General features: G+C 43.4%; 1 protein-coding gene across 1 annotated transcript; it reads right to left on the bottom strand.

Annotated features, from left to right (window-relative positions):
- Window positions 1–25,185, bottom strand: LOC103776419 (uncharacterized protein KIAA1211-like). Its single transcript, XM_008943929.1, has 10 exons — window positions 25,119–25,185; window positions 23,989–24,154; window positions 20,931–21,066; window positions 20,403–20,564; window positions 19,704–19,772; window positions 16,228–16,455; window positions 12,511–14,089; window positions 2,815–3,014; window positions 934–1,069; window positions 1–146 (listed from the first exon to the last, which is right to left on the bottom strand). The coding sequence occupies exons 1-10, from the start codon at window positions 25,183–25,185 to the stop codon at window positions 1–3; spliced, it is 2,889 nt and encodes a 962-aa protein (XP_008942177.1).
- Window positions 25,186–25,593: the final 408 nt, after the last annotated feature.

The raw sequence follows: 25,593 nt of genomic DNA, 5'->3' as shown, positions 1-25,593 counted from the left end.
CTATTTTATAATCTGTGGCATATCACTCCAAGCTTGCGATTTCTTTTTGGCCAGTTCCATCCACGATGGTTGATCTGGAGCAGCGTTACTGGCTTTTTTCAAGTGGCTTATTTCCTCTTTATCCTCCAGTGCTGGTGAAGGAGCTACTGGGAATGAAACATACGGGCATTTTACGTTCAGGTGCTGTGCAGCTGTACAGCCTAATTCTCTCATTAAAAACTTCCCATGCCTTGCCCTATGCTAGAAAATCTCTACATTTCTCATAGAAGCTTCTTCTGCAATATTTTACTGAGGCGATAACCATAATGGTCTTCAAAAGAATACAATGTTTTTCTCATCACTAGTATCTTTTGGACCCTAAATTTACTAAAAGCAACATGTCTTAACACTCAGGCCAAAGAACAGAGTCTTCTCATTAGCAAGAGCATTCATTTGTGAATTCCTCCTTCACCCAGCCCTCAGGAATCTCATTCCCTTCAACACTTCTGCCCTTCTTTCAAAATTGAATTTATCAAAGAGATGTGAAGTTCTTGTGTGAGGACTGATGGGCAGACAGTTTGTGATGGCATCCTTACAGCTTTCCGAGGAAACCACACTAAAACTGAATGCCATTGAAAATTATTTTGTGCATATTTTACATTTTACTCTGGGACAGTGCATTTGGGACTCTGCCCTCTGAAATGGTCTAGCACTCTCAATTCACATTACTTTCAACATGAGTTTTGATTACTCTGTAGTCTAAGGGGTCAAAAGAATATGCCACCAAATAAAACCCCAGATGTGAGTGCTGAGAAAAGAGTTTGCCCTTGCTGGTGTGGGGATGGGGAAGAGATTAGGATCTAGCCCCTACTCCTTCTTCAGCACACTCAGGCAGGATTTCTTCTGACCAAGCTGTGAGATAAGAGTCTACATATTAAGTGTTTTGTCTCCTACCAGGGACATAATGTGATAGTGAATTGGTTCTCAGCAGCGGCTCCTTCACTTCAGACTTTGTCTCTTTCTTCTGTTCTTCAGAAGCGGTTTTAGGTGCCAAGTGTGCTGGTTTGCTCCATTGCTGCTTCACTGACCCCTAGGCACAGAGAGGGATAAAATCCAAGTAATGCAGAGAGAGTAAGACCTGTTTGGAAGAACATGTGCAAAGGGCGTGGACGTGGTGCCTGTCACAGTCCAAAGACCGTGCATGCTCCTCCCACCTTGGTCCCAATCCTCTCATTGGGCCGCCATCTGTTCAGAAAGCTCCAGTGTTTCATGTTAGCATCTACAACACTCAACTTTACAAATTAAAACTATCCCTCTGTATCTTTTATTCATAATTGTATCTATGAGTAGGTTATTATAGTCTCCAACGGAAAATGTATTCCAACCCCTTGGCACACCTCTACTAACATACACAGGATTTGGAAACAGCCTTGTTCTCTCATGTTTCCCTTCCACCTCCCAGATTTTGTGGATTAGGGCACTGCATTTTTGGACAGTTGACAGTAAATGGATTTTCCATAAAAAAAGAAATTGAACACGAGAAAGAAATCCCATGGATTTTCTTGCCAGTATCAAAAAGTACCCTGAAGTGAGAGGGCCTGGAGCCATGTGGGAGAAGGAGAGAGTGGGAGTACAGTGGCACCAAGCCTCAGGCGCTGCAGTCGGGAGCATCCTGGCATGTTTCTGTTAGCTGATATAAGGAAATTAAATGCATGGCATGAATTTTAGGGAACACTGCCAGCTAAAATCTGGACTTTCCTATTCTGACAGAGAAACTGTATTTTGGGATCATTTAAACTCTTGGTGTTTTAAGTGCCATGACAAAGCTGAGCATTATTGCACTTCACAGACTTGCCTGAACATCTTATTAGGGGGTATTTCATGTTTATCTAACCACTGCTATTTTTCATCATCTAGAGATCCTCTTATTCCAGGATGCAATACAGCTGTCTGGGTTTTTAACAGTACCATCTGAAGCAAGGAAGTAGGCCATTGGCACTGGGAATGCCATACTGGAATAGGACACACATCCCCTGCATCCGCACAGGGCTCTTGCTGTGCAGGAGGGGATAACAGGCAGCACTCGCAGGCAGGCTGCTGCCTCTGTGAGCCAGCCCAGCACCAGGGAAGCCTTGTTAGCATTCTGCACTAACACCAACCACTTCTGCTGGCACACGTTTCTCATCTGGGGAGATCACTTGCTACAGATATCACCCTCTTTTGCATGGGGCCTTTGAAGAGGCAGCGTCAGCCTGTGTTCCATGGCACCACATGGGCGTCTAAGTTACCCGTATACAGAGAACCAGAATTTATATCTTGGCACTGTCTGCAAGTGCAAAAGTTATTTTTATCCTCTTTCACTTCTCAAGGCTCTAAAAATTGTTACCTAGGAGCTTCTGGGACTGAGCTGTTCATTCAGTGTTAAATCAGTCAGGAGGCATAGGAGGTTCAAGGAAATGCTGTTCTTAGAAGGAAAGTTAAAGAGAATGTATTCCCTCTGTATTGAGAGAGACTTGAGACTGTACAATTTAGCACCTCATTTTGGGTATTCTAGCATGGAATACACACACTGGATCTGCTAAGTATGTATCCAGCACACAAGAAATTTGACACAACTCACATAATCCCAGGATTTCTTGGAGATACAAAATTACATATCTGAACAAACAGAGAACCCTGAATCTGTAACACGTTGCCAAGAGCAGTGTCTTTGTTACTCGTGATTATATTCATTAACTCTCTGTAATTGTTATGGCATGACATGATAGAGCAGTAGATCCAAAGAATACGACAGGAAGGTGACATGAAAGCATCACAGATTTGTACTCTAAGTACCTCTGTTCGTTCCTTCTCTTTATTCTGCTTCTCTGTATCCGACTTAACATCAGGAGCCACTTGTTTCTCTCTGTTGAGGCCCTGCTCCTGCTGCATGCCCTTCTGCCTCTGCCTGGCTATGGAAACCCAGGCTGGCTCTGCAGACGACTCGGGATCTCTTGTGGAGTTGCCAGCAGCCACAGGGGAAGGTACACTTCTCTCTGTTGACAGATTATTTATGTACATGGTTATACGACAGAGTTGTAATTAGCTCCATCTCACACTTGCTCAATATGCTGACTGGTCCCAGGGTGTGTGACCAGCCTGGGTGAATAGGAATTCTGTTTAGTTTGCTCCAGAGAGCAATCCTCCTGTGCTCACTAAGTGACCACTCTGCTGGTGAAAAATGCTTTGCATCTTCATTCAGCCAGAGTCAGTGTCACTGCCCTCACGTGAGGGAGATGCAGAAACATTAATTAAGCTTCATTAGTATTTTCCAAGGTCTCCCCTTCTGCTCCCTCCTCCCACCTGCTTCATGGCCTCCTAGAGACAAGAGCAGCCGACTCAAAGCTGGCCACAGGTAGACCCCAGTGTGGCACAGGCTGTCCCCTCCCCGCCGTGGCTGCCTTCGGGCAACGCTCTTGCCATACACCCGACGACAGGCGGGCCACAGGTAGCCCCCAGGGTGGCACAGGCTGTCCCCTCCCTGCCGTGGCTGCCTTCGGGACACGCTCTTGCCATGGCCATGCAGCAGTAGCTGATGCCTTGCTCTGGTTCCTACCTTCTGTGCAGTTGAAGGGAGGAACAAGAACAGTGCTAACACCCTTAGAGACACGTTAGAAGAACATAAGGAAAGACAACTCAACCTTTCCCAGCTGTTTCTGGCCACTAAAGTACCTAAGTTTATGGAAGGCTATTTCAGAGCAGAAGTTAAGCTTCTCATCCTCAACAGGCACAGTCCTACTCCTAGGAAGTTTGTTACCTGGCCAGCATCCTGTTCGGGGTCCCAGGAGGAGGCAGACCAAGTCAAGAGGGATTACTGCCCCAGAGTCCCTTGGGGCCCAGCTGCTGTGCTGCCGTAGTGCTGGGACACCACACCACAGGACCCTGTGGAGCTGTCAGGCCCATTTCTGGAGGGCTACAGTCTAATTTAGAGGAACATGGCCCCGATCAGGAAAGCAGGCAAATGTCTCTGAAGGCATATTTGAGATGCCTCATAAAGGCATGAGAGATGAAAGGGATAATGTTCTCCCAAGAACTGGAGTCTGCAAACGCAGACACATGAAAGCCCACAAACTTTCTTTGCTCAGGGATTCTTCTCAAGTCACTGTTGTACCTCACCAGAGACAGACTAGCTATTTGAGCAACAAAATATTGTAAAGCCTCTGTCAGCTAAAAACCACAAAAGAGAAAGCACAAGTTTTGCTTTAAGGCCAAGGCAAGATGTTTTGCCAGCTCATGTCTGTGTTTCCCTTCATATTCATCTCATGTGATCTTGCAGAGAAACCTCTGCAATTCACAAGCCAGAATGTCCAGCTGTGCAAATGCAGCACAGATAAAGCAAGGCCCTTGGATGCTGAACGAGCTTCTCCCCCTCCTGCATGGCAAGCTACTTCAACCCTTTGCATCCCACCTATGCCCCTTCCTTCCATACCAACAGCTGTTTCTCCCATAAACTTCTTCCCGTCTCTCCAGTGGCTGCCCTCACTTCATTTTGTCCAATTTTAGAGGCTGATAGAGAATAAGGCTGGGAAAGATCTCAAGATGTGATCTAGCCTATCCTTCAGCTGCAAGGCAAGATCAGTTACAAGAGCAATGCCACATGAACTGTTTCCTGAGAAATACGTATCTAACCTGTTCTCAAACCCCTCAAAAGGCAGGACAGATTTCAGTCTCCCTAGAGAACCTGTCCTATGGCTTGGCTGTACTTCTACCCAGTTTTTTCACTATTGGTTAAGTTAAACCTTCCCTGCTCTAATTTGAATCCCTAACTTCTTGCTTTTGTGGGAATTTTCTTAATTTGGTCCAAATTTTCTTCAAAATAAGGTGCTCAAAACTGGTACATAGCACCTGACATGAACTGGTGCTAGCATCGAGTGAAGTGGAAGGACTACCCCAATTCACCTGAGATGGTCTCCTGTATGCACCAGTCAGTACCACGAGCTCCTTGCATAATTTTGTTATTCCAGTTTTCTGTTTACTTTGTGAGCTCCAGATTGTGTTGTTTCCCCTCCTCCATTCCTGTGCATTGGATTATTTTTTCACACATAATGGAACTTTCTACTTCTCTGTAATGAAAATATTATTTTCAAACTATGTTTCTACTTTCTCAAGATACCCTGGTTTCTATTCTTGTCCTCCAGTGTGCCCACAGGCTTTCCAACTTGGTAACACTTGCAAATGTAATAAGCACACGTTTTTTTCTATTACCTTTGTGCCTAAATACACTGAACAGTGTCAGCCCTAAGATGGCCACTATCTAATATGACAGTGAATCACGGGTTGGAACACTTGGTAGCTTTGCATCAACCCAGTGAGCAGCTTTTTTGTACTTATAGGTATATAATGACATTTATAGGAACGCCCTGTGATACCAGTTATCACTTGATTTGACTGCTCTTGACGAAGTTATGTTGGTTGGAACGTATATCTATGTTATCTTATAGACATTTGGAAATAGCTCCATTACTCCTTTCAGTATTTCATATTAAGTGGTATATAACACACTTTCTCTCTCTTCTTCACCTCACCTCCCTTTTCAAGATGTACCACCTTCTGGAGACATCCCTTGTCTTCTGCAGTTTGCCAAAATAACCACTAGCAGCTGAAGGAATAGTGCTAACCCATCTTCTCTGAGTATCTTAGCACAAACTTCATTAGGAGCTTCATAAATAAATCCAAAGAGTTGAGTTGATGTCTGCTAATGCACCTGCTATCACGTTCCCTCCTTTGCTTGTAGACCATGCCCTTGAACCCATCTGCACCTTTTTAAGTCATGAACAATTTGGGCAGGCCCTGCCAGGGCACTGCTCAGCAAAGCCAGGTGCCACGCTTCATCAGTTCCCAAAGCACTACTGTGATACACAGACTAACTGCCACCACTCAAGGTGGTGGTGATGGCTAGTGTTCCTCAGAGGTGAGCATCCCTCACTCAGTACACAAAGCAGCTTTTCACTTTAGTTGCCTTCTGTCTAAAGTAGTCACCTCATTTTCCTAATGTCCTGTAATGCAAACCCATCCAGCAGTTATGCTTGATATTACAAAGATGTTTCCCCATTGAAGCCACCCTGTGCCCTGCTAGACTTCTGCAAATCCATCACAACAAAGAGACCCTCTTCCCCTGTGTACAGGCTTCTCAGCCCAGAAAAGACAGGGCTGCTTCTCTGACTGCACAGCTACAGACACACCAGCACACATGTCCCCTTCCACCTCCGCTTACCTTCCCTCACTGTCTGCAATGTCTCAGCTCAGAAAGGCCAGCATCTTCACCCTGAAGGCCCTTTTCAATCCACCCATGCTTTCCCCTGATACTGGGAACCAGGCTTTGGCCTTGATGATGCTAGTGATGTATTTCTTAGTCTCTGTGATTCAAAATCACCCTTTGTGCTTTGTCCCACTTCCCTGTCACACCACAGGAACTTTCTGTAAACACTGGTGGAACTACACGTTGTTCCTCCTCTGCTCCCCCCACACAATCAATACTGATAAAATGACTGCTATGCCCAGGCTCTGTTTACTGAGCAACATGTCATGGCCTTGTTGCTACCTGTGCTCCTGCTTCTCTGTCATCCTCATGGATTTAGGATTCATCTTTCTGTAATTTCATGTGCATTACCTAGCACAACAGGGTTCCCAGTCCTGCAGTGATCTGTCTGGAGGCTGCTGTTATAACAAGGTTTTTCATAAGACAGATACTCTAACAAAGGCATCAAGCACTTCTGCTCTTCAGACAGTTCTCCCTGATGAGACGCCAGACATCCTAGTCATGCCAATTAGAAGGCAGCCAAATTAGAGCCAAGTATCATCCCAGAAGAGATGGTATCAGAATGTCTCTGTGATAGTAGGGATCAAAAGCTCTTTATCATCATCTTAAAGGTTTTATATCTGTCTGTATGGGCCTGACTTAGGACAGCAGAGTGGTGTCATCTACAGAGGACCAAGAGCTGATCTGCTTTTGGGAGGGGCTTTCTCGTCTCTTTAAGCAACTGCATTCCACCTTTGTTGTGTGAGAGTCCTTGCAGCAGAAAGCTGGGCAGGCAGGCAGGGAAGTGCCTTCTCTTCAGCAGAAAAACATCAGAGGCAGCCCATGCAGGATCTGCTACCTCATCTATCAGCCATAATTACTGCAAGGGGTAGAATAGGCATATTCACTGTTTATTATCTTTCCCATTGCCCAGAGGTTCTTTACATCCTCCCACCTCCAACTAGAGAAGGTTTCTTGGCTGTATACACACACCGTTGTTCGAGCCAGAAGGATGAAAGGTGGTGAAGTAATCCAGGAGATAGTATGGTGAAGTGAGTCAGCAGTTTGAAGTGATCTGAGACTCTCCTATGAAGCTCTTGGTACCCTCAGGGGCACCAAGAGGCCAAAAGCTTTCTCAGGAAGCAACTGTTCACAAGAGAAGTGCTGCATGCACATCTTCCTCAGTTCACAGACTGCTTGACTCCCTTGAACAAGCCCTCCCTGTCTTATCTAACCTGGTCATGAGACAGTCCGTGTGCTTTCACGGTTCACCATGTGGCAAAGCACAGCCTTTAAGGAACTGGATATCCAGAGTGGAAACAAAAGTGCTCAAAAGCACAATCTAATTCCTGCTTCTGCTGCACATCACGTGTACAGCAGCTACTACAACAGTTCCCAGATGGTAAATGCCACTTTCAGGGCGACAGAGTAGTATGAAATGCAAGCAGTGGCATCTTCTGTCAGAAGCCATCTGAGTTTGAAGCCACAGCTGCCACAAACACCCCGTGTTTCACTTCTCTGGCAAAGCAGAGCTGAGCCTCTTGTCTCCACATTACACTTGGGAGAGTTTCTGAATAAAACTAAAATCTGAATCGCATTCTTCAGTTCTTATTACTGCATGTTATTTTAAACAATATGCTATTCAACTCATTACCTAACAACTTCATAAGCTAATAGAGGATATTGCTGGCAGCAATTTGTCTCTCGTTCCCTCACGCTTTTAACCTCGTGATTGCATCTTTCCCCAGTTTCCTTGGAGCTGGCCTGGCCTCAGGCTTTTTGAAAGACAAGCAAGCCCCTTCTCCTTAGGATAAGTCACCAAAAATGGGAAGATACCAGGTCAGAACTTGTCAAACCATCAAGCTGCTCTGTGCACAATGTCACCAGGTATTAAAACTAACATTTAACATAGGCTGCCAAGGTCTTCTGCTGCCAGTTGAAACCACACCCAGAGGCTGCTGAAGCCTTCCCTTCATGTCTTTCCCACAGCCACATGGACAGTCACAAGACCAGCTGCTCTGTCTGCGTTCTTCATCACTTCTGCAGCATCCAGAATGACCACTGAGGACAAGCCCTGAAGCCAAGTGAACCACAGCCACCTTCTCCATTCCATCCCTCCCACAGATCTTCTCTTCTCCACTGAGTCTGACGGTGGCAGGGCTGGCTGCCTCAGTGGTCCCTGAGGGGGGAAATTCCACTGCTGCAGGCCCATTAAATGCAGGTATCTGTTTCCTTCAGTACCTTACTAAAGCAGCATTTGAGTTATTTTTTTCTCAGGCTAAAGCTCTGATCTTATAGATGAAACTTCATCTGCCCAAATACTGCAGAAATGAATGTGTACACTCCTCACTGATAGTTGGGTATTATCCTTTAATGTGTATCAGACTGGTTGTGTGAACAGTAAGGTGAAGATGAAACATTAATCTTTATGTACAAAATGAGGTCTATAACTGGCTTGTTATTGTGCATTGATTTATACACACACAGAGAAAGTGAATGAGAAATATGTATCTAGTTCTGTCTACTGACAGACAGATATACCTGGTGTATATACAGGTTTATCTGGGGGGGGTGAGTGCTGCTTATATGGATAAGCAGAGCAAAGAGAAATTCAAACATTACCTTCAGATTTAGGGATTGATTTATTATTTTTTCCTTCAGAGATGGCCTCAGATATTGTACCCATTTTCTTTAAATCTAAAAGCCTTTGTGCACACAAAATATAGCAGAGGCTCTTCATAACATAGAAATGAGCATCTTATGCCTGCAAGGACTGCAGAGAGTGGGTGCCCTTTACAAACATCTGTGCAGGCAAAAGGTCAGAGGCAGAATATTAGAGCCTTTTGAAAGTCACACCTTTAACAGCAAGTATGGTTAGCTAACTTGTGGATACTATTTTAAAAGCAAACATCCTCAAATTTAACCCAAACAACTTTACAGAGGGAGATGACACCCCCTGTATACAACAGTGGCATTGTTTTGTGACACTGCACATTTAATTCCACACAGTTGTATCTCTGTTTATTTATAAAACACCTGTTATTTTAAGAAAGGCTTTACAAATGCATATGGCATTTAGTGCACCCTGGCCTACTTGTTTCCCTTTGTTTATCAAAGCAGTACATGCATTTGTGTCAGTGTACACACCCAATTCCTCAGTTTCAGACAAGCCCATTCTAAAAGATGTGGCTAAGTGTTTCTGACATTTCTTTCTTCTCTCAGCTGCTCTGTGAGGTATTTGACTTTTGGTTGGATCTATACCACTGATGCCAGGAGAGTCTTTTTTACACAAGAAACCGCTATGTTTGCATCAAAGTCTTTCACTGCTGGAAACCAGCCACATTGCAAAATACCCTGACACAACTGAAAAGGCAACTTTGTTCGGAAAAAAAGAAGAGACTGCTTTCTTTTCAGCTTCGGCCAGGGCAGCATTAAAGAAGCGTCTTTTTTTATGTAAAGAGAAACATTTTTCTTGTCACTTCAGAGCCTGTATTTGCCAGAAAATACACACTAGTTTGATTCAATGTTAAGTTCACCATCCCTCCCCGAGCTCCTTTTCTCTGTTAGAGCACATCTCCTCACACCAGCTCTTCAGCTGCTGGTTTGTATATCTCCTAACATGCACATTCACACACGTACTGCCCATGGTTTTAGTCTTGTGATAACCTGTCAGCATATGTTAATTGTTTCTGCCCTTTACAGGATTTACAGCAAAGTGTTCTGAGCCCAAACAATACAGCTTAACCTTTTAATTCTTGCAAAGACTTGTGCCTTTAGCTCCAGAATCTTAAAAATTACTTCTGGGGTGATTCGTTTCACAGAGCCATTAAAGAGCCACCTTGCAGCCTGGCAGAGTCCAAGCAATCTCCTACTAGTTCCCTAGAAAACTCTGGAGAGCAGGAGTGCTGCTTTTGCCCGGGGTGATAAACCAGCACTCCACCAGCCCTCTTCCTGTTGCCTTTGGTACCAGGAGTGCTGAAACACTGAAAACTGAACTGAATGAACCAAGTTGTTCTTGCTTACCCCAGGACACAGCAAACAGTCTTTTTCGAGATGAGAGTACATCAGAAGGGAACTGCACCTCCTTACATCACCATTTCACAGCTTGTCTGCTTGTTCAGCACAGGGATTTCCTAACATGCAGCGGGAAGAAACTCCCTGACAGCACAAAGTGTTTCCCAGTGGTGACCACAGCTCTACAGAAGGGCTGATGAACTCAAGGGCTAGGAGAGGGCTGGCTGCCAGCATTAATGGCAGGTGGACAAAAAAAGAAGTGGGTGTCCCAGCAGATCAGGAGGCCAGAGATGGCTGGTAAGCCACATGATCCACGATGGGCTACGCTGATCATGCTTGTTAGATTTCTCCTGCTTGTAGTTGGAAAGGCATGCTCCCCACTCTCTGGGCTGAGGCAAATATTTCAAAGAGTTTAAAATGATGTTTAGGCAAGGGGATTGCCCTGCTAAGCTCTCAGTGTGCAAGGGGCCTTGCTTCTGAGGTCACTGTGCAAATGTCCCCACCAAGGCTGGTGGTGTTCCAGAGCAATCAGAGGACATGGGCACATGGCATTCACTTCAGGTGGCCAAGAGCCAGAGGAGAAGCCTGGAAAAGAAATGTGCTCCCCAGCTCCATTTCTTCCCCTTCCCCCTCCAACATTCACCGTCTCCTGCCTCGCTCTCACTGCAGGCACTTTGGGACTCAGCAAGAGGGATGTGAAAAGAGGCTTTCTGCTGTTTTCCACTACCCTCTGCCAGACCAACCCTACCATGCTAGGTCTACCCCCTGCTTATTCCCAGTATGACCCTCCCCAAAATCTCAATCGATCAGAGATTTCAGCATCACTACAAATAATCGACTACCTCTCAGGACAGGGCAGAGGGGAAAATGCCTTTCAAGGCAGTGCTGGGATTATACACAGGGAGAGTGCCTTGCCTGCCTTGCCCACGGGGTGTGGGGGGCTCTGGCTGGATGGCTGTGGAGGCCATGAAGGAATCCTTCATTGGGATCTCCACTGGGAGACCAGAAAACTGTAAACATGGCCAGAGCCCTGTGAAAATATCTGTGATGCTGCAGCAAGTGACAGCTGGAATCTGCTGGCACTCCACGTGTCAGCAGGTTGCCTCTAGGGTCAGGAAGAGGCTTTTGTCTCCATGCAGGACAAGTGGACTGCTATGTCCTGAGGTCTTCTTCTGGCTTGTTGTTCCCCTTCTCTGAAGCTCAGAGACTGACCCCAAGTGGAGAAGAGACATCATGGAGGGGAGCTCTGCAATGGCACAAAGAAAGCTCTTCATTTGCTAGGCCAGCATCTCCTTACGCTCTCAATACCAAACTTGTGACCAGGCAGATCCAGGGCAGGGAGGAAGTTTCTCTGACATATCAGAAGACCTAAAGATTTTTTTCCCCCTTCAGCTGTTCTCTGAAGTGAAGAGCAGAGGTCTCCTCCCAGAATTGCTTGAGCATACTTCACCTAACTTGTTTACTGTCATTGCAGAGACCTCACACAGTGCTGCCACTTCCAGGCTTTTCTGTTCTTTGCCTGTAGCACACAATATATTATTCTCCAGAGGACTGAATTTTTTTTTGTAAAACTCTAACCCAATTATATAATACAGACAACAGGGTGAAATTTAACAATCCACAGTAGAAATGATCTTAAGGTCTCAACTGACTCCAGGAAGCTGCAGGGTAGCTAATTTTTGTTTTTAAACAAGAAGTGAGTAATTATAAAGATGGATAAATGCATAAGCAAAGCTCAAAGGAGACAATAAATAAATGGCATGTTGAGCATGCCAGGCAGTTACTAGTATTTCTGCCTCAGTGCTATGGTGAAAAAGAGGGTCTAGCGTTCTGAGCCCCTCATCCCATGCAGGGGACTGCACCTGATATGTGCTCCTGGCTTTTGAACTGCCCCACAGCAGCTCTGACTGGGGACACTTAGTGCCTTGGTATTTCTGTTTCACAGTACTTGCTAATGCACTTATTTTTTTGTGTGTCACTTTGAAGATCCTTTAAACAATGCCCTCAACTGCAAAAATCACTGGCAAAAAGATCTTATTCCCTTGGCTGCTTCTTCCCTGCTGTCCTTCTGATAATCTTTTCAGCAAGGGACAACTGGGGAGCAACATCACTGAGGGCAGAGCCATCAGCTCGTGCTCACCACTGTTGTGATTGACATGACAGGGCTGCCTCCTGCTCTCCCACAGGTATGGTCATTCCTCACGACTTTATGTGACTTTATAAAGTTTTGGGAGTCTTACCAGGCACTTTACAAGGATTTGACTTTTTCTCCAAGTCTCCATCTTCATTTCTGGGTTCAGGAGAGTGAATAGCTTTGTCCTGCTTCTCCTTGTTTCCAGTAGTATTTGGAACAGTTATGTTTTGCAAAGCTGGCTTCCTAGGCAATGGAGGCTTGCTACTAAGCTGTTCAGAGGACTTCACTTTGGGTCTGATCTTCTCATTCAAAGAATCCCCAACATTTATATCAGCTAATTTTTTGATCTGTGCCTTATCACCTTTTAGAAAGGAAGTCAACCTCTCATTTTCTAAATTAAACTCTGCACTGTATCTTTTAATTCCTTTTGATTCTGGTGATGAGTTGTTTCTGTATTTCAAGGACAGTGAGGTGGATCTAAGTTTCACTTGAAAAGGACTTTTATCTTCACAGCTTGGCTGATTCTGAGATACCACCAAAGAGTCGCTTGGCACTGGCACTGCATCAACAGCCGGTGAAACACAAGCAGCCAAAATTTCTGTAAGTTGGCCTCTGTTCTCAGAGCTGGACTCTGGCAGCAAAGCCTGCTTTTTGTTGCTACTTTTTTCCTCCTCCAGATCTGATCCCTTCTGCAAGTCTTCTTTCCACCTCTCATTTCTCAAGGAGACCTTTGCTTTCGACAGGAAGACTCCGGTATTTACTGAGCTCTCCAGCTCTGATCTTTCTGGGAAGTGCAGGCTTCTGGTCCTCGGTCTCTCCCGTGCAGAGGAGACAGAAAACTTTCTCAAGGCATTGAGTTCATTGGCTGCTTTTCCAGCTTTCTTCCCCAAAAGTTCCCCCTTACCAGAAGCAGCTGCCTCTTGTGCAGTCTTTATCTTCTCTAGAGAACAGGAATCAGATGATCCCATTCGTGTTGAGGAAGCAGGATGTGAAACATGGAATGAGTCTGAGGGCTGGAAAGAACCTGTGGGAAACTGCTCTGACAATAGCGTAACCTCTTTCTTTGCCTCTTTGTTACAGGGCATTTCCACAGGTATCTGATCATCCTGCTGTATATTTTCTTCTGACCTTTCCAAGCAAACAATACTACTCTTACTAATTGAAATATCTTCTTTGGATGTTATTTCGTTTACTGAAAATACAGTAGAAAGCTCCTTGTTTTCTTGATTTAAGATATTGACTGACACATTGCTCACATCCCCAGACAACAGAACTGGTGTTTCTGAGGAATCTTCTTTCTTTTGTACTTCTCTGTCTGGGCTGAAGTAGGAAGAAGTTGTTGAGTCTTTGCCTCCTAACAGCAATGAGGACTCAGACTCCACACACATTGTTTCCAGTGTTGGTTGGCAGCCCTCCGGTTCATTCTCTTGTAGCAGGGCTTCCTGTGCAACAGCAGACTCAGAAGGAGTCTGAATCATCGCTGGTCTCAAAGCAGGGGGAAGGTCCTCAGGCATTCTGGGCTTTGGCCAGGAAGCCACATCCTGTGCTGCAGCTGTGTTGCACGGCAGTTCTTGATTGCTGGGTTTGAATACAGCATCTGGCAAGTCTGTCTGCATCTCCTTTTCATCACCCTCTTCTTCTTCTGGGGTACAGCTCAAATCAGGCAGAGATTCAGACTGGGTCCTCTGCAAGAAAGGAATTCAGAAATCACCATCACCATATAACAATTTACTTTTTTCTTACTCATCATTGCATTTACAACCAAGATCTTAGAGAGGAGGGCAATATTTACCTCCAATGCTGAGGTCGCTGTTTTCCTAACCTACATACTGGATGCCTTTTTTATCTAAGCAGTTCCTGGAATAATGTATTTAACCAATATAAAAGCAATGAGTGATACTTCCTTCTGCACAACCAGTGCTTTCATGCCTTTGTAGCTGGGAAGTTCATCAAAACAATGGCCATCGGAGTGTCCTTGGCACTGGATGCCCCCAGGGCATACTGGAGATGTGTTGCTCTTGGGTAAAAAACAGCACTTGAAAGAGAAAAATCTGTCCCTTTGTACTTTGCTACCGTATACTAGCATTAAAAATAAAACAACCCATCCTTGCAGGACACTGAAAGGGAAGGGTACACAGAAGGAAAAGCTAAAACCTAACAAGCCCATCCGGTTGTGCCACTCTATGCCAGCTGAGTATCTGCCCCCATAAGGCAGTCTTCTGTCTAATCCCACTGCCACACAGCATTACAGCCCTGACTCCCTTCTGTAAAAGTCTTCTTTTTCTTTCAAGAGTTAGACTATTTCATAAAAGATTATAAATGCATATGTAGTTATCTGTGAGGTCTTGTGATTAAGTCCTTCCCTTCAGGTAGGACTGGCTAAATATACAGGATTATTTGTAACCACATTATTAAGCTGCTGAATATGCCTTTACATGTGGTGCCCGTACTAGCTCGCTGATTCACTGCAGCTTGTTGGGTAAATATATATTTTGGATGTAGGCCCTAGTTCTAAGAACAAAAAACTTGTATTCTTTTAGGGTCCTTCCAACTTCTTGCTTTGCAAGTGCCATTGCAAGGAGAGAGCTGCAATGCCACCTGCGTTCACAGTCCACGTACGCAGGAACTTACAGGTGGAAGACATCAGTCAGCCAGAAGCAAGGTGCTCAGGCCAAGTCAGGCACAAAAACATTAAAATTTGTGTTACCAGCAGATGTGAGCAGATGTGAACACTCTCCAAGGAAGGCCAGGAGGGCTCAATCATCTGCCTGTGTGTAGGCAGATAGGATTCTATGATGAGTCCACTGCATTTCAGTAACAACGTTAAAATGGAAGAGTAGTTTTGATCAGTGAGTTGTTGCTTACATGGTGTTCTAAATAACTGCCCTTGTCATTGTGTTGCTCACAGCAGTGCTCTACCCAGCCTAAAGATCACAGAATATCAGCTCAGTAATACTTAGAGACAGAGGGGATAATACTCCTGATGTTAATCAAGCCAATTTGATGGCTTAAATGTATTTAAAACATTGAAACAAACCACAAACAATAAAGTGTAAATACTGTAGTAGGACATGCAAAATTTAGTCTTAAAAAGACAAGAGAAAGAAGAAAAATTAAGCTAGGTCCTTCATAACATATGAAAAAGAATTAGATAAAAGGTGTTTTTAAAGGATGGTTTAAATGAAGTCTCTGTAGTGCACATAAAATGTTTTTTTTTTAATGGCATGCACTTTTAAATAGCATACACCTCATTTTTTTTCTGTGGAGATTTAAAATAAGCCTCTGTAGTGCACATAAAGGGATTACAAGTTTCGGGGCAGAGAGAGGAGTGAATTCATAATGGTCCCAATGTAAAGAATTCAGTTCCAATTAATAGGTCCTAACTTATCCTTTCTGTACTTTCTGGAAATATAAGCCCAAATATATTTGGAAAGTTAAAACAGCTCTTCCATCAATACTCTCAGAGACTCAAGATTTTACAGGATCTTTCAGACTCAGAAAAGTACATGAACTGATAATAACACTTGCCCCAACTTCTGCATCACAGAGACTAAACTGTGCTTCAACATAAAGTTAAGAAGATAATGCATAAGTTGATGCATTGTTGCATCAACAGCTACATCAAAAGTTAACAAGTAATCTCATAACACTTAGCCTGTTCCTAGTGTCTACTCCAGATACACAGCCTCATCAAATAATGGCTCTTAAACCCCAGTAAAATATCCATGCCCATGCCAGACTCTCATCTGAGTTGGAAATACAAAGTCCTGTAAGAACTTCTTGGTTTAGTGTCCAAGGTGACACTGTTTGCTTTCACAGGTACCTGAGAAAATCTTCTCATTTTGCTGGATCTCTGGTTCCGGGGTTTTATTAAAAGCTTGTGTTTAGCAGCAGAATTATCCAAGCAAGAGGAAAGCTCAGGTGGAGTGTCAAAATTGGCTGCAGGCGAGATGGTACTGTCAGATATCTGGGGAGCTCCAGTTTTAGCACTTCCATGCCTAGGGAACTGCTGACCGTCTGTAGAGTCAGATCCAGAAGGACTCAATGTAACCTGAAAAAAAACAAAACACAAGTCCCCAAATAAAGACTGAAACAAGACACAGAGACATGAATATAACAATTCTACAAAAAAAGCGACATGTTTATTGGCATTTTAAGGTTGCTTCTTTTTCTTTTTCACATCTTTTTAAAACACATTGCATTTCCTAATGTTGCACATGGAATACTGGTGTTACCAATTTTGCATTTTTAGCCACTTGAATGTTATCCTATACTGTCCAGAGGGAAGGACCAAGGCATATTTAACTAGAAGACCTAAAGCACACAAATAGATGGTCAGCATGTTTTAGAAGACACAGTTATGAAGAGTACTCAGTTACAGTACTCAGTTACAGAATCTACCAGGCCAATTTCCTTTGTGGTCTGTCCTCCAGCATTTATGTCTAGGTTTCTACCCACAGTTATGCTGGGCTGGAGCATCTCTCACTTCCTATACTTCATCAGGTCCCTACAACACTCTCCTGAAGACAAAAGAATCAGATACTAGTGACACTGACATTTAAGTCAGCTTGCATTTCCTCCTCATGTATTTGTATCTGCAAAATAACTAGAGAGTTTTCCTGAAATGTAAAATTTCATTTTAGACTATTCTGGGGAAGGAAACAATGGACAATTCCTACTAGAGGCCAATAACCCATCCAGAAACAACTCCTGAATGCTCCAATGGGTGCAGTACTTTCACAAAGCTGGAATCCAGCTCGCCTGTGCGCTTCACCAAAAACTACTCTAGTCCCAGGGCCGAGGCAAATAGGAGATTAAAAAATTTGTGAAACATGACACTAAAAAGGGCTCTTCCTTTCCCTCTGATTCGTTTTTGCAAAGAAGCAAAGCAGTATTTCCAAACTATCTGTTGTGGCATTAACATGACCTCTGACAACTCATGACAGCACTCCCTTCGTAGGCTTGAAATCCCAGTTCAGTTCATTAGAGGAGCATTTCTTCTTTCCCATGCTTTCTTCTGTGGGCTGTCTTCTTCTTTGTTTGTTTCTTCTGTTCTCTTCTTTCTCTGAACTAGTATTGTACTGCAAGGGTTGGATGGGAGAAGGGGGGGAGCAGTATAGTGTTCATTTTATTTAGGGAGGGAAAAAGCATCAGTTCTTTCCTTCAAGCAGAATTCTGCATTATGCACTGCAGCCAAAGGATACTCTGTGGTGTAGCCAGGGCCTGCTACAGCTTCCTCAATGGCCAGGGGACAACTCCCATTGATTTTAGCAGAGGCTGGATCCACAGCTTCCCATCATGCTATTTAAGAAAAAAAAGTAGCTCAGCCATGCTGAATAATGGATGCTCTCATTAATTTTCACTCTACAGTATCTGCAGTCTAGTACTCAAACATGACTAATGTACAACAAATGATACGTGGCTGCATTATACATTAGTACCTAACAGTGAATACATTGACATTTCAGCTCCAAGATAAAGCCACAGCACATGTTCTCTTTCAAGGCACGTCATTATTTGCCAGCCTCTCTTCCAGCTTCTGCTTTTCCTCGAGAATTCTGCATGTCTTCTTGTTGGCAGTGCTCGGTGTTGGCCATTATGCTGGAAAATCAAGAATCTGGTTTGTTACTTAAATCTCAGCAGCCTGAGTGAATGCCAGCTCTGAGCTGGCTGCAGAAGTTGGCTGTCCCATGAAGTCTGGCTCTGGTGAAGCCTGATGAAGGAGGGGACGTCTGGCAGACCCCTTTCTCCAAATGTCATGTGCACATGGCTCAGTTGTCCTTCAGCTGGTCGTGCTGGGTGGCACAGGGTAGGAGGCCATAAGGGAGCCTCATCCCCAAAGCCCAGATGGAACAGTTGCAATCCCTTCCTCCCTTCTTCCATCCAGGAAAGCTTCCAAGACACAGCAAGGTGTCACTGCTGCCCAAAACCTCAGGGTTGTGCTGTGCAAAACTCCTCAGCCCTGTAAGCTGGTCTCCTCTGACATCTACAAGCAGGGCTGATCTGTCCAAAATCCCATGCAGGAGACTGTGCAGTCTGGGAGGAAAGCCTTCAGCTGGGGCTTCCTTCTGACTGCGCTCTGAAACTGGACAGGGGTGAAGAGAGCTCTGAGTGAAGAAACTGGACTGGGATGAAGAGAGCTCTGAGCAAAACGATGGTGCATGTGGAAAAAGCTGAACAGCCACATAGTCACCACCACATCTCAGGAGTCAGCGAGTGAGTCAGAGAGTGATGTTAATGGAACAACAGGAGGACACCAGTCCTCCTTCAGCAAACATGCATCTGGGCTGCACAAATTTACAGTGAGCCTATAGCAGTTAACAAGAAAAACCTTCTTCATGCACTTTGTTGCTTTTCTTTAAAAATATTAGCATTTCACTGCATATAAGCAGTTTTTCAAACAGCTTCATGTGGACTCTAACAGGCGTGGTCAGAAATCTTTGCTGAGTCCTGCTGCAGCTGGCCTTGAAATACATTTTGCCTAATTAGCAAGGAACAGTCAGCTCAGGATTAGCTCCTCTGTTTCATCTCTGTAATTCCCCTCGACCCCTCCTCCTATTTCTAGAAAATGCTCTTCCCTTTACCCCCTGTGCTGTTTCCACCATGACTCCAGCTGCAGACAACTGAAGGGGATTCTTCAGAGCCTTTCAAAGCCACCCTTTGATCAGCCAGAACAGCTGGCTGCTGATTGTGGCAAGCCATCTATTTGCTTGTGCTCAAGTTCTGAAAACTTCAGCAAAATTCACAGACAGAATCTGACTGAAGGCTGAACCTCAGACTCCTAAGCAGCAATGTCAGCCACTACCATCAGGCAAGCACCTTCTACATCAGTGTGAGGTAACCTTGTACTAAAAGCAAGGGGCTGGGCAGATTTCATAGGATCTAGATTTTATCCACAGCTCCTCAACAAGATGCCTCCCTCATCCTGTGCGTGTAACCCAAGGAGCATTTATTGCAATTTCCCACCTTTAAAAAAAAGATACTGTTTCAGTGTCTACATCTAATTGGTCCTGTTTGGAGATTAAATCATGGCTGTAAAGGACATGAGCTATTCTAGAGGGCTTTATTATTACCAACAGAAGATTACTTGGCGTCAGAATTATGCTGATAAATAATCATAACTTTTATGTTAGACAGACAAGCATTAAAAAAAGCACAGCAAACAGACAGGCGTGCAACTACATACATACAAGGTTGTTTTTGCAGCAGATGGCAAGGAAGTAATATTTATGTCTTACACTTCTTTGAAAGACATAATTGCATAATGGCTTGGCTCTTAATACATACAGCAGAAGTTACCTGTTCTTCTTCTTCACTGCCTGTTCCAGCTAAACTCAAAGAGCTAAGGTGCTTGTGAGAGTCAGAGAACTGTGGGATGGAATGAGGAAGAGATTCAGTAAAAGGTGACAAACGAGGTGGATATAATCACAGAAATTGTCTACACAGAGTGCACACAGATACTGACATTGTAAGCTGGTTTTCTCTTTAGTCTTAAGGATTAGCAGGGACACTGCAAACATAAGGTGTAAGACGTGCAGATAAAGAATGAAATAATGCACAACAAAACTATAATTTAAAAGAAAAAACAGCTTTTTTAATGTTTCTTTTTCTGATGACAGCCTAGAAAAACATTTAAAAAGAGAACTCCCTTATCAGCACATTCAAGGGGAAATACAGATTTTTCAGCCTTTTTTTTATGCCTGTCAGCTCTCTGTGGTCCCTAAAGAACCCCCAGCATCCGCATGCACACACACAAACAAATCCTCTCCTTCCTAGTTCTTCATTTTCTGGCATGATATTTATATTTTAACAGGAACAGAGATTCTAAGTAGCTGTCTACACAGAGAGATAGCATTTTCCCATTTTGACTATGGAATTTTTTGAATTCTTCAGAGATAAAGTAGTGATGCATACAGCAAACCAAATAATTTATTCTGCCTTCCACACATAGGTACAAGTCATTAAACACTGATTTTTGTCAACACTAGAACTACTCACTCTTGTTGAGTCTGAATTTAGGTTTCCATGGAGCGAAGACATTTCTGGAGGGCTCCTGGGTAATCCATCATCTTCAGAACTGGTCCCAGCGTCCTCTGTTCGCTTTGCATGAAGTCCAAATGGAGGTGGAGGTCCCAGTTTCATGGTAGGCTGGAGTTTCAGCTTCAGCGTGGCATAAAATACATCAGCATACAATAGTGATGGAGGTTTCCCAAGACCATTGTTAAGCTCAGGTCAATGAGTTACCTTTATTTGAACTTCACAACTGAATGATCCAGAGCACAGGACATCTCACTTTAGGCATTTTCTTAGGCAGCCAACAACTCTGCATTTTGCAACTATCATTTAAGGAGATACAATACTGCTGTCTAACTAACACATGCAACATTTAATGTAAGCTGCAGACAGATTTTACTTACTACTCAAATGTTCAACCACAAATATTATCCTAAAAAATTAAAAAATCAAGCCTGGAAAGACATTCTACCTCTTGCATTTGAAAAAAAAAAAAAATGTTGTGTAAATTACCTGTAAAGCTTTAATCCGATCAGAAATGTTTTCTTGAGAAAACACTCTTACTGGCCTTGCAGGCTCTTGCCCAGTCTCAGGGATGAAAATGCTATCATGTGACAAAGCTCTGCTTCCCATAATGCCTTTATGTGTCCTAGAATAATATAACAAACGAGTGAAAACATACAGACTTTTTTTGCTAGGCCTCTTACTCTTAACTCAGGTGGTCAGTTGAACAGCAGTGGGAGAGAGGTGTGGGCAGCATACAGCACACACAAGGTTCCAGACTTTCCCATGAATACAATACAGTCATTCAAGCTAATCTAGGTAACACCTCTAAAAACCAAACAGAAATCTGCAAATGCTGTTATCTGTCAGGTTAACAAACTAAAGCAAGGTTAAAGACAGTTTGACCCCAGCCACTAAGTTATATCTTATGGAACAGCTACTGCCCCTTGGCTGGAAGCCATCAGCTGGGTGGTGTGACAGTGTCACAGGCAAGCCCAGGTCCAAAAGGAAGGGAGCACACATAAATGAGCCTGTACCCAAGGTGGACTAAATTTTTGCTAATGTAAGAACGTCTTGCAAATGACTGACCATTACCATAGGAAGAATCAGTATGCTCTACTATTTAAGCCTGGTACAGCATTTAATATATTTCTGCCATACAGGTCATTAACAAAAATATTTCAGGCAAAAGAGTTCTCACAAAGAATCATTTGCATAAATCCTTACAAGATGCTTACAAGGTCCTGTGCTCTATATTAAGATCCTTGGGATTTTATCTCAGAAGCCTGGGGGACACATTTTTTCATGGACTTTCTCTGTGGGCTAGTGAGACAAAGCAGGAGATGCCTTGTGGGTAGCTTCTCTCATATTCTACTCCACTTTTGATGCACGCAGTACGCAACTTCTTTTGCAAATGTTACATGTGGGGCATGAACACCTTGTTTCTTCATGGGAATGGTACAATGAGACCCACAGACAGACAGCTAGCTGCTAGGTCTCCTGTGCTCATTTGCTTTAGCTTAGCTCACAGCCTAACTGAGCACAGACCAGAAATGCATGTACACAGCATTTCCTCTTGGCTTCCCTTCTTGCAAATTGTTGAAATAAGACAGCTATGAAACAGCACAGCAGAGTACAGAATAAAGAACTGTTTGGGTTCATGTAACTATCAAGCTAATGGAGTAGACATTCAAGAGAGAAAAAAAAAAAAGAAAAAAAAGAAGAACTGTGTATATTTGGATCTTACACAATGTCATAGGACATTGAAGAACATAAACAAACATGGCAGAAAGAAACATTTCCTTTGCAATGGCCGCTGTAAATATGTTTGGTAAAACAATAGCAGGAAAAAGTTGATCTGTATTCCTGCAGCAGAAGGGAGGAAAGCCTGCTGCTTCTGCTTAATGCATTAGAGACATTAGAAGAACAATTTACCTAAGTGAAAATGTGATCTCTGCAACACATCCAAGGTCAGACAGATCTACAGCAATTTGCAAAGTGTGTGCCAGTCAGGGCCGGGGTGGCTGCTCAGGGCATGGGCACCTGACAGGGCCTGCAAGGGCAGCCACCCAGCGGTGGTGCTCCCTGAGCACACCCAGCCCAGCACCTTTGCTTGCTCTTCCCAGCACACGTGCACCTCCTGGCTAGGGAGTGGAGGCACTGTAGATGCCTCCTCAGATTATGAGCGCTAAAATTAATTTTCCTCCCTTTCAAGGAGTTTCCTGGTCTTTGTCTGTCTAAACAAATATTGAGAAACAATCACGTAGCAACCCTGCAAGTAACAGCACAGGGATGTGGCCAAAGCAGCCAAAGACTGTACGCCCTCAGAAATGACCTTGTTGAGTCGTGCACAAGGGACAGAAAATCTGACCATCCATGTCTTAAAAATATGTTGTTGAACAACAACGCTGCAGTTCACTGTCAGACCTCATGCTGCCAGCCCAGAACTCCTGGGGCTTCAAGCTGGACTAATGTTACTCTTGCCAATGCCACAAAAGAAAAAAAAAAAGGACAACGTGTTAATAATTTCTTCTGGTGGTTTGGCGCTGCCTGGTGGCCGCGTTGCATAATGTTGGTTTAAATGGCCAGGATGGTTTGCCTCTCCCACCCCTCGCACAGCAGCGTCTCTGCCTGAGGACCAGGAGGCTTGTTCAGAGAGGCATAACATCCACCAATGCAATGGCTTGCTTTTTAGGCAGCCAAGGGGCTCCTCAGTCCATCTGTCCATCCAGGAACACATCTGAATTTACAATGGGTTTCTCATGGTTACCTCTCAGTAGCACTTTTGGCAATGCCTGAACAAAGACAGGATTTTCAGAGGCAGACAGGTACACAGGCTGGGATTCATCTGATGTAACTTCAGATGTTAAATCACAGGTACCTACACTGGAGCTGGTCACCCCTGGTTCCCATTTACATTCAGTGGGGAGAAACAGGCACTTCTAGAGCTTGGTTCATCTGAACAACTTCAGTCATCTACACAAGAACGATACAAGCTTTCTTAGTCATATTGATTGACTTCTCTCTGCCAGTTACAAAAGGCCATTGGTGACTAAGTCAGATGCAGACATGGTCCTTTGGTTAGATGAATCCCATGTATACAGAGTATATAAAGACTCCACAGCCTCTGGTTCCTGCTGATTTCAATTGCAGTCATCTTCTTATCCCTGTCTTTCTTTCAAAACCAGGTGTAAATGCTTAGGCATCTAAATTTCTTTAGCAGTCCTTAGGGGTTACATCTTAGGGGCATAAGATGATCCTGATAAGATATAAACTGAGTATCTAATTCACTTTTGAATATGGGAATTACACTCTTTTGAAATGATAACCCAAGGCTTATTTATGATTAAATGAAAGATTTTTAAGTAATTATTTCTTGCTGCACCCCCTCCAATTCCCTTGCGATTTGTCTTGCATCAATCATTTTAATTAGTACTTCCTTGAAAAAGGCAACTGTGTGAGAATGCAGCACTCTGAACAAGAGAAGGAGGCACTTTTGGGGTGTCTTTTATCTAGAAACATTGTAGCAGTTCTGTATTTGTTTACCAGCCAGAGTCCAAGGACTTACTCAAGTTCATCTTCAGAATCATAATTGATGTGCATGTCGTGAGAGGCGGCGACATCACTTGTTGACTGGAATAACTTCAGGCTGCTACTCCCAGAAGACAATGTCTCTTTCCTCTTCTTTTTAACAAAAAACTTCTTGAAAGATTTGAACTTTGATTTTTTCTTTCCTGAGTGAAGAAACATAAAGAAGATGCAGCCAACAGCATGTGCAAGTTTTTGGAACAATAATAATTCCTTTATAATTTCTGCATAAGTGGATTTTTTTGGTTTTTACAGGAAAATGCAACACAGTCTGCTCTTGCATTAATGTCTTTCAAGACTATACTGATAGCCCGAAATTACTATTACCTTGGGAGAATGGACTGCACTGTTTATGACACGTAAGAAAAAACCTATGGTGTATAATCTTCCCTAATGAGAATTCCTACTTGCCTCTTGAGATAATTAGGCTGTGAAGAAAAACTTCAGTATTAACAGCCTCAGATAGAGAAGAAATTACAACTTGGAAACCCACTGCCTTTTTTCAGCAAGACAAATAATGGTGATAAGGACAATGTTACCAAACCCAATTTAAATGTAGGAATGGCTTACATAGGTGGAATGTGCAGTGGAGGGAGGATAATGTTTTTAAAATGTCAGTTTTACAGCAATCTTGGAATATTCTGAATGCTAATTATGAGACTCAATAGATCACAAAGTATTAAACTAGAAATCAAGCAATAATCTTGAAATGCAATGCTAGTCTGCTCAATGAGGAAAGACCTGAATTAGGATAGGTTGCAAGCTCTGTGACGGAAACCACTTAAAATGAAATCAGCACTTTGCTCAAAACATCCCAACAGCTGGTGCCTGTCCCATGTAAGTTGGCCTGACAGCACTGAGAGGCATCTCTGCCAGTACTTCACTTATCATTGGATCTTGTTGGATGTAGAAGTTCATTTGCTCACACAATGCTACAGAAATCTTATTTCAAATCTCTGAAAATGTCAGAAATAACAGCTCTTGGAAACAGGAGGAGAGAAAGGGAGAATGCATTCTCTGCAGAAACAGATCACTCTGTGATAGAGCTAAGGCATTGAAGCTCAAGAAGTCCCAGCACTTTCCATTCATGGGAGAAGGGAACAATTCTACCTGAATTGTCCTCTCCATCTCCTTCAGTCTCTCGCATCTTAGGGTCCATTATCCTTGAGGAACTCATGGGACAGTCACTAAAGGAAGTAGGAAAAGTGTCAGTCATATCAACAAAATAACAATATTTCACTATGTATGTGTATACATACATACATACAGGCAAGTTACTAAGATACAACAATAGAAAATATTATGTGCGTGCTTTTATATATAAATACATATAAATATGTGTCAAAATACATGTATTATATCTATATATAAATAGAGATAAAAATAAAAAATATCCTATAGGAAGAAGCTTATTAGTCTAAGGTATAATAATTTCCAAAGAATATTTCAGCTTTCCTAAGACAATAGCACATTATCACTTATAGAGTTAATATTCCAGTTAATCAATTATACAACTTCATCAGTCAGCCTCTCCTGACTGAAAACTGAGTTTGAGAGGACTCTCAAATGCTCCTAAAATCATGCA

This window comes from Merops nubicus, unplaced genomic scaffold (assembly GCF_000691845.1).
Source record: "Merops nubicus isolate BGI_N331 unplaced genomic scaffold, ASM69184v1 scaffold17937, whole genome shotgun sequence".
NCBI classification, from domain to species: domain Eukaryota; kingdom Metazoa; phylum Chordata; class Aves; order Coraciiformes; family Meropidae; genus Merops; species Merops nubicus.
The sequence above is the reverse complement of the archived record's forward strand: the minus strand, read 5'-3'. Positions and strand labels throughout refer to the sequence as shown.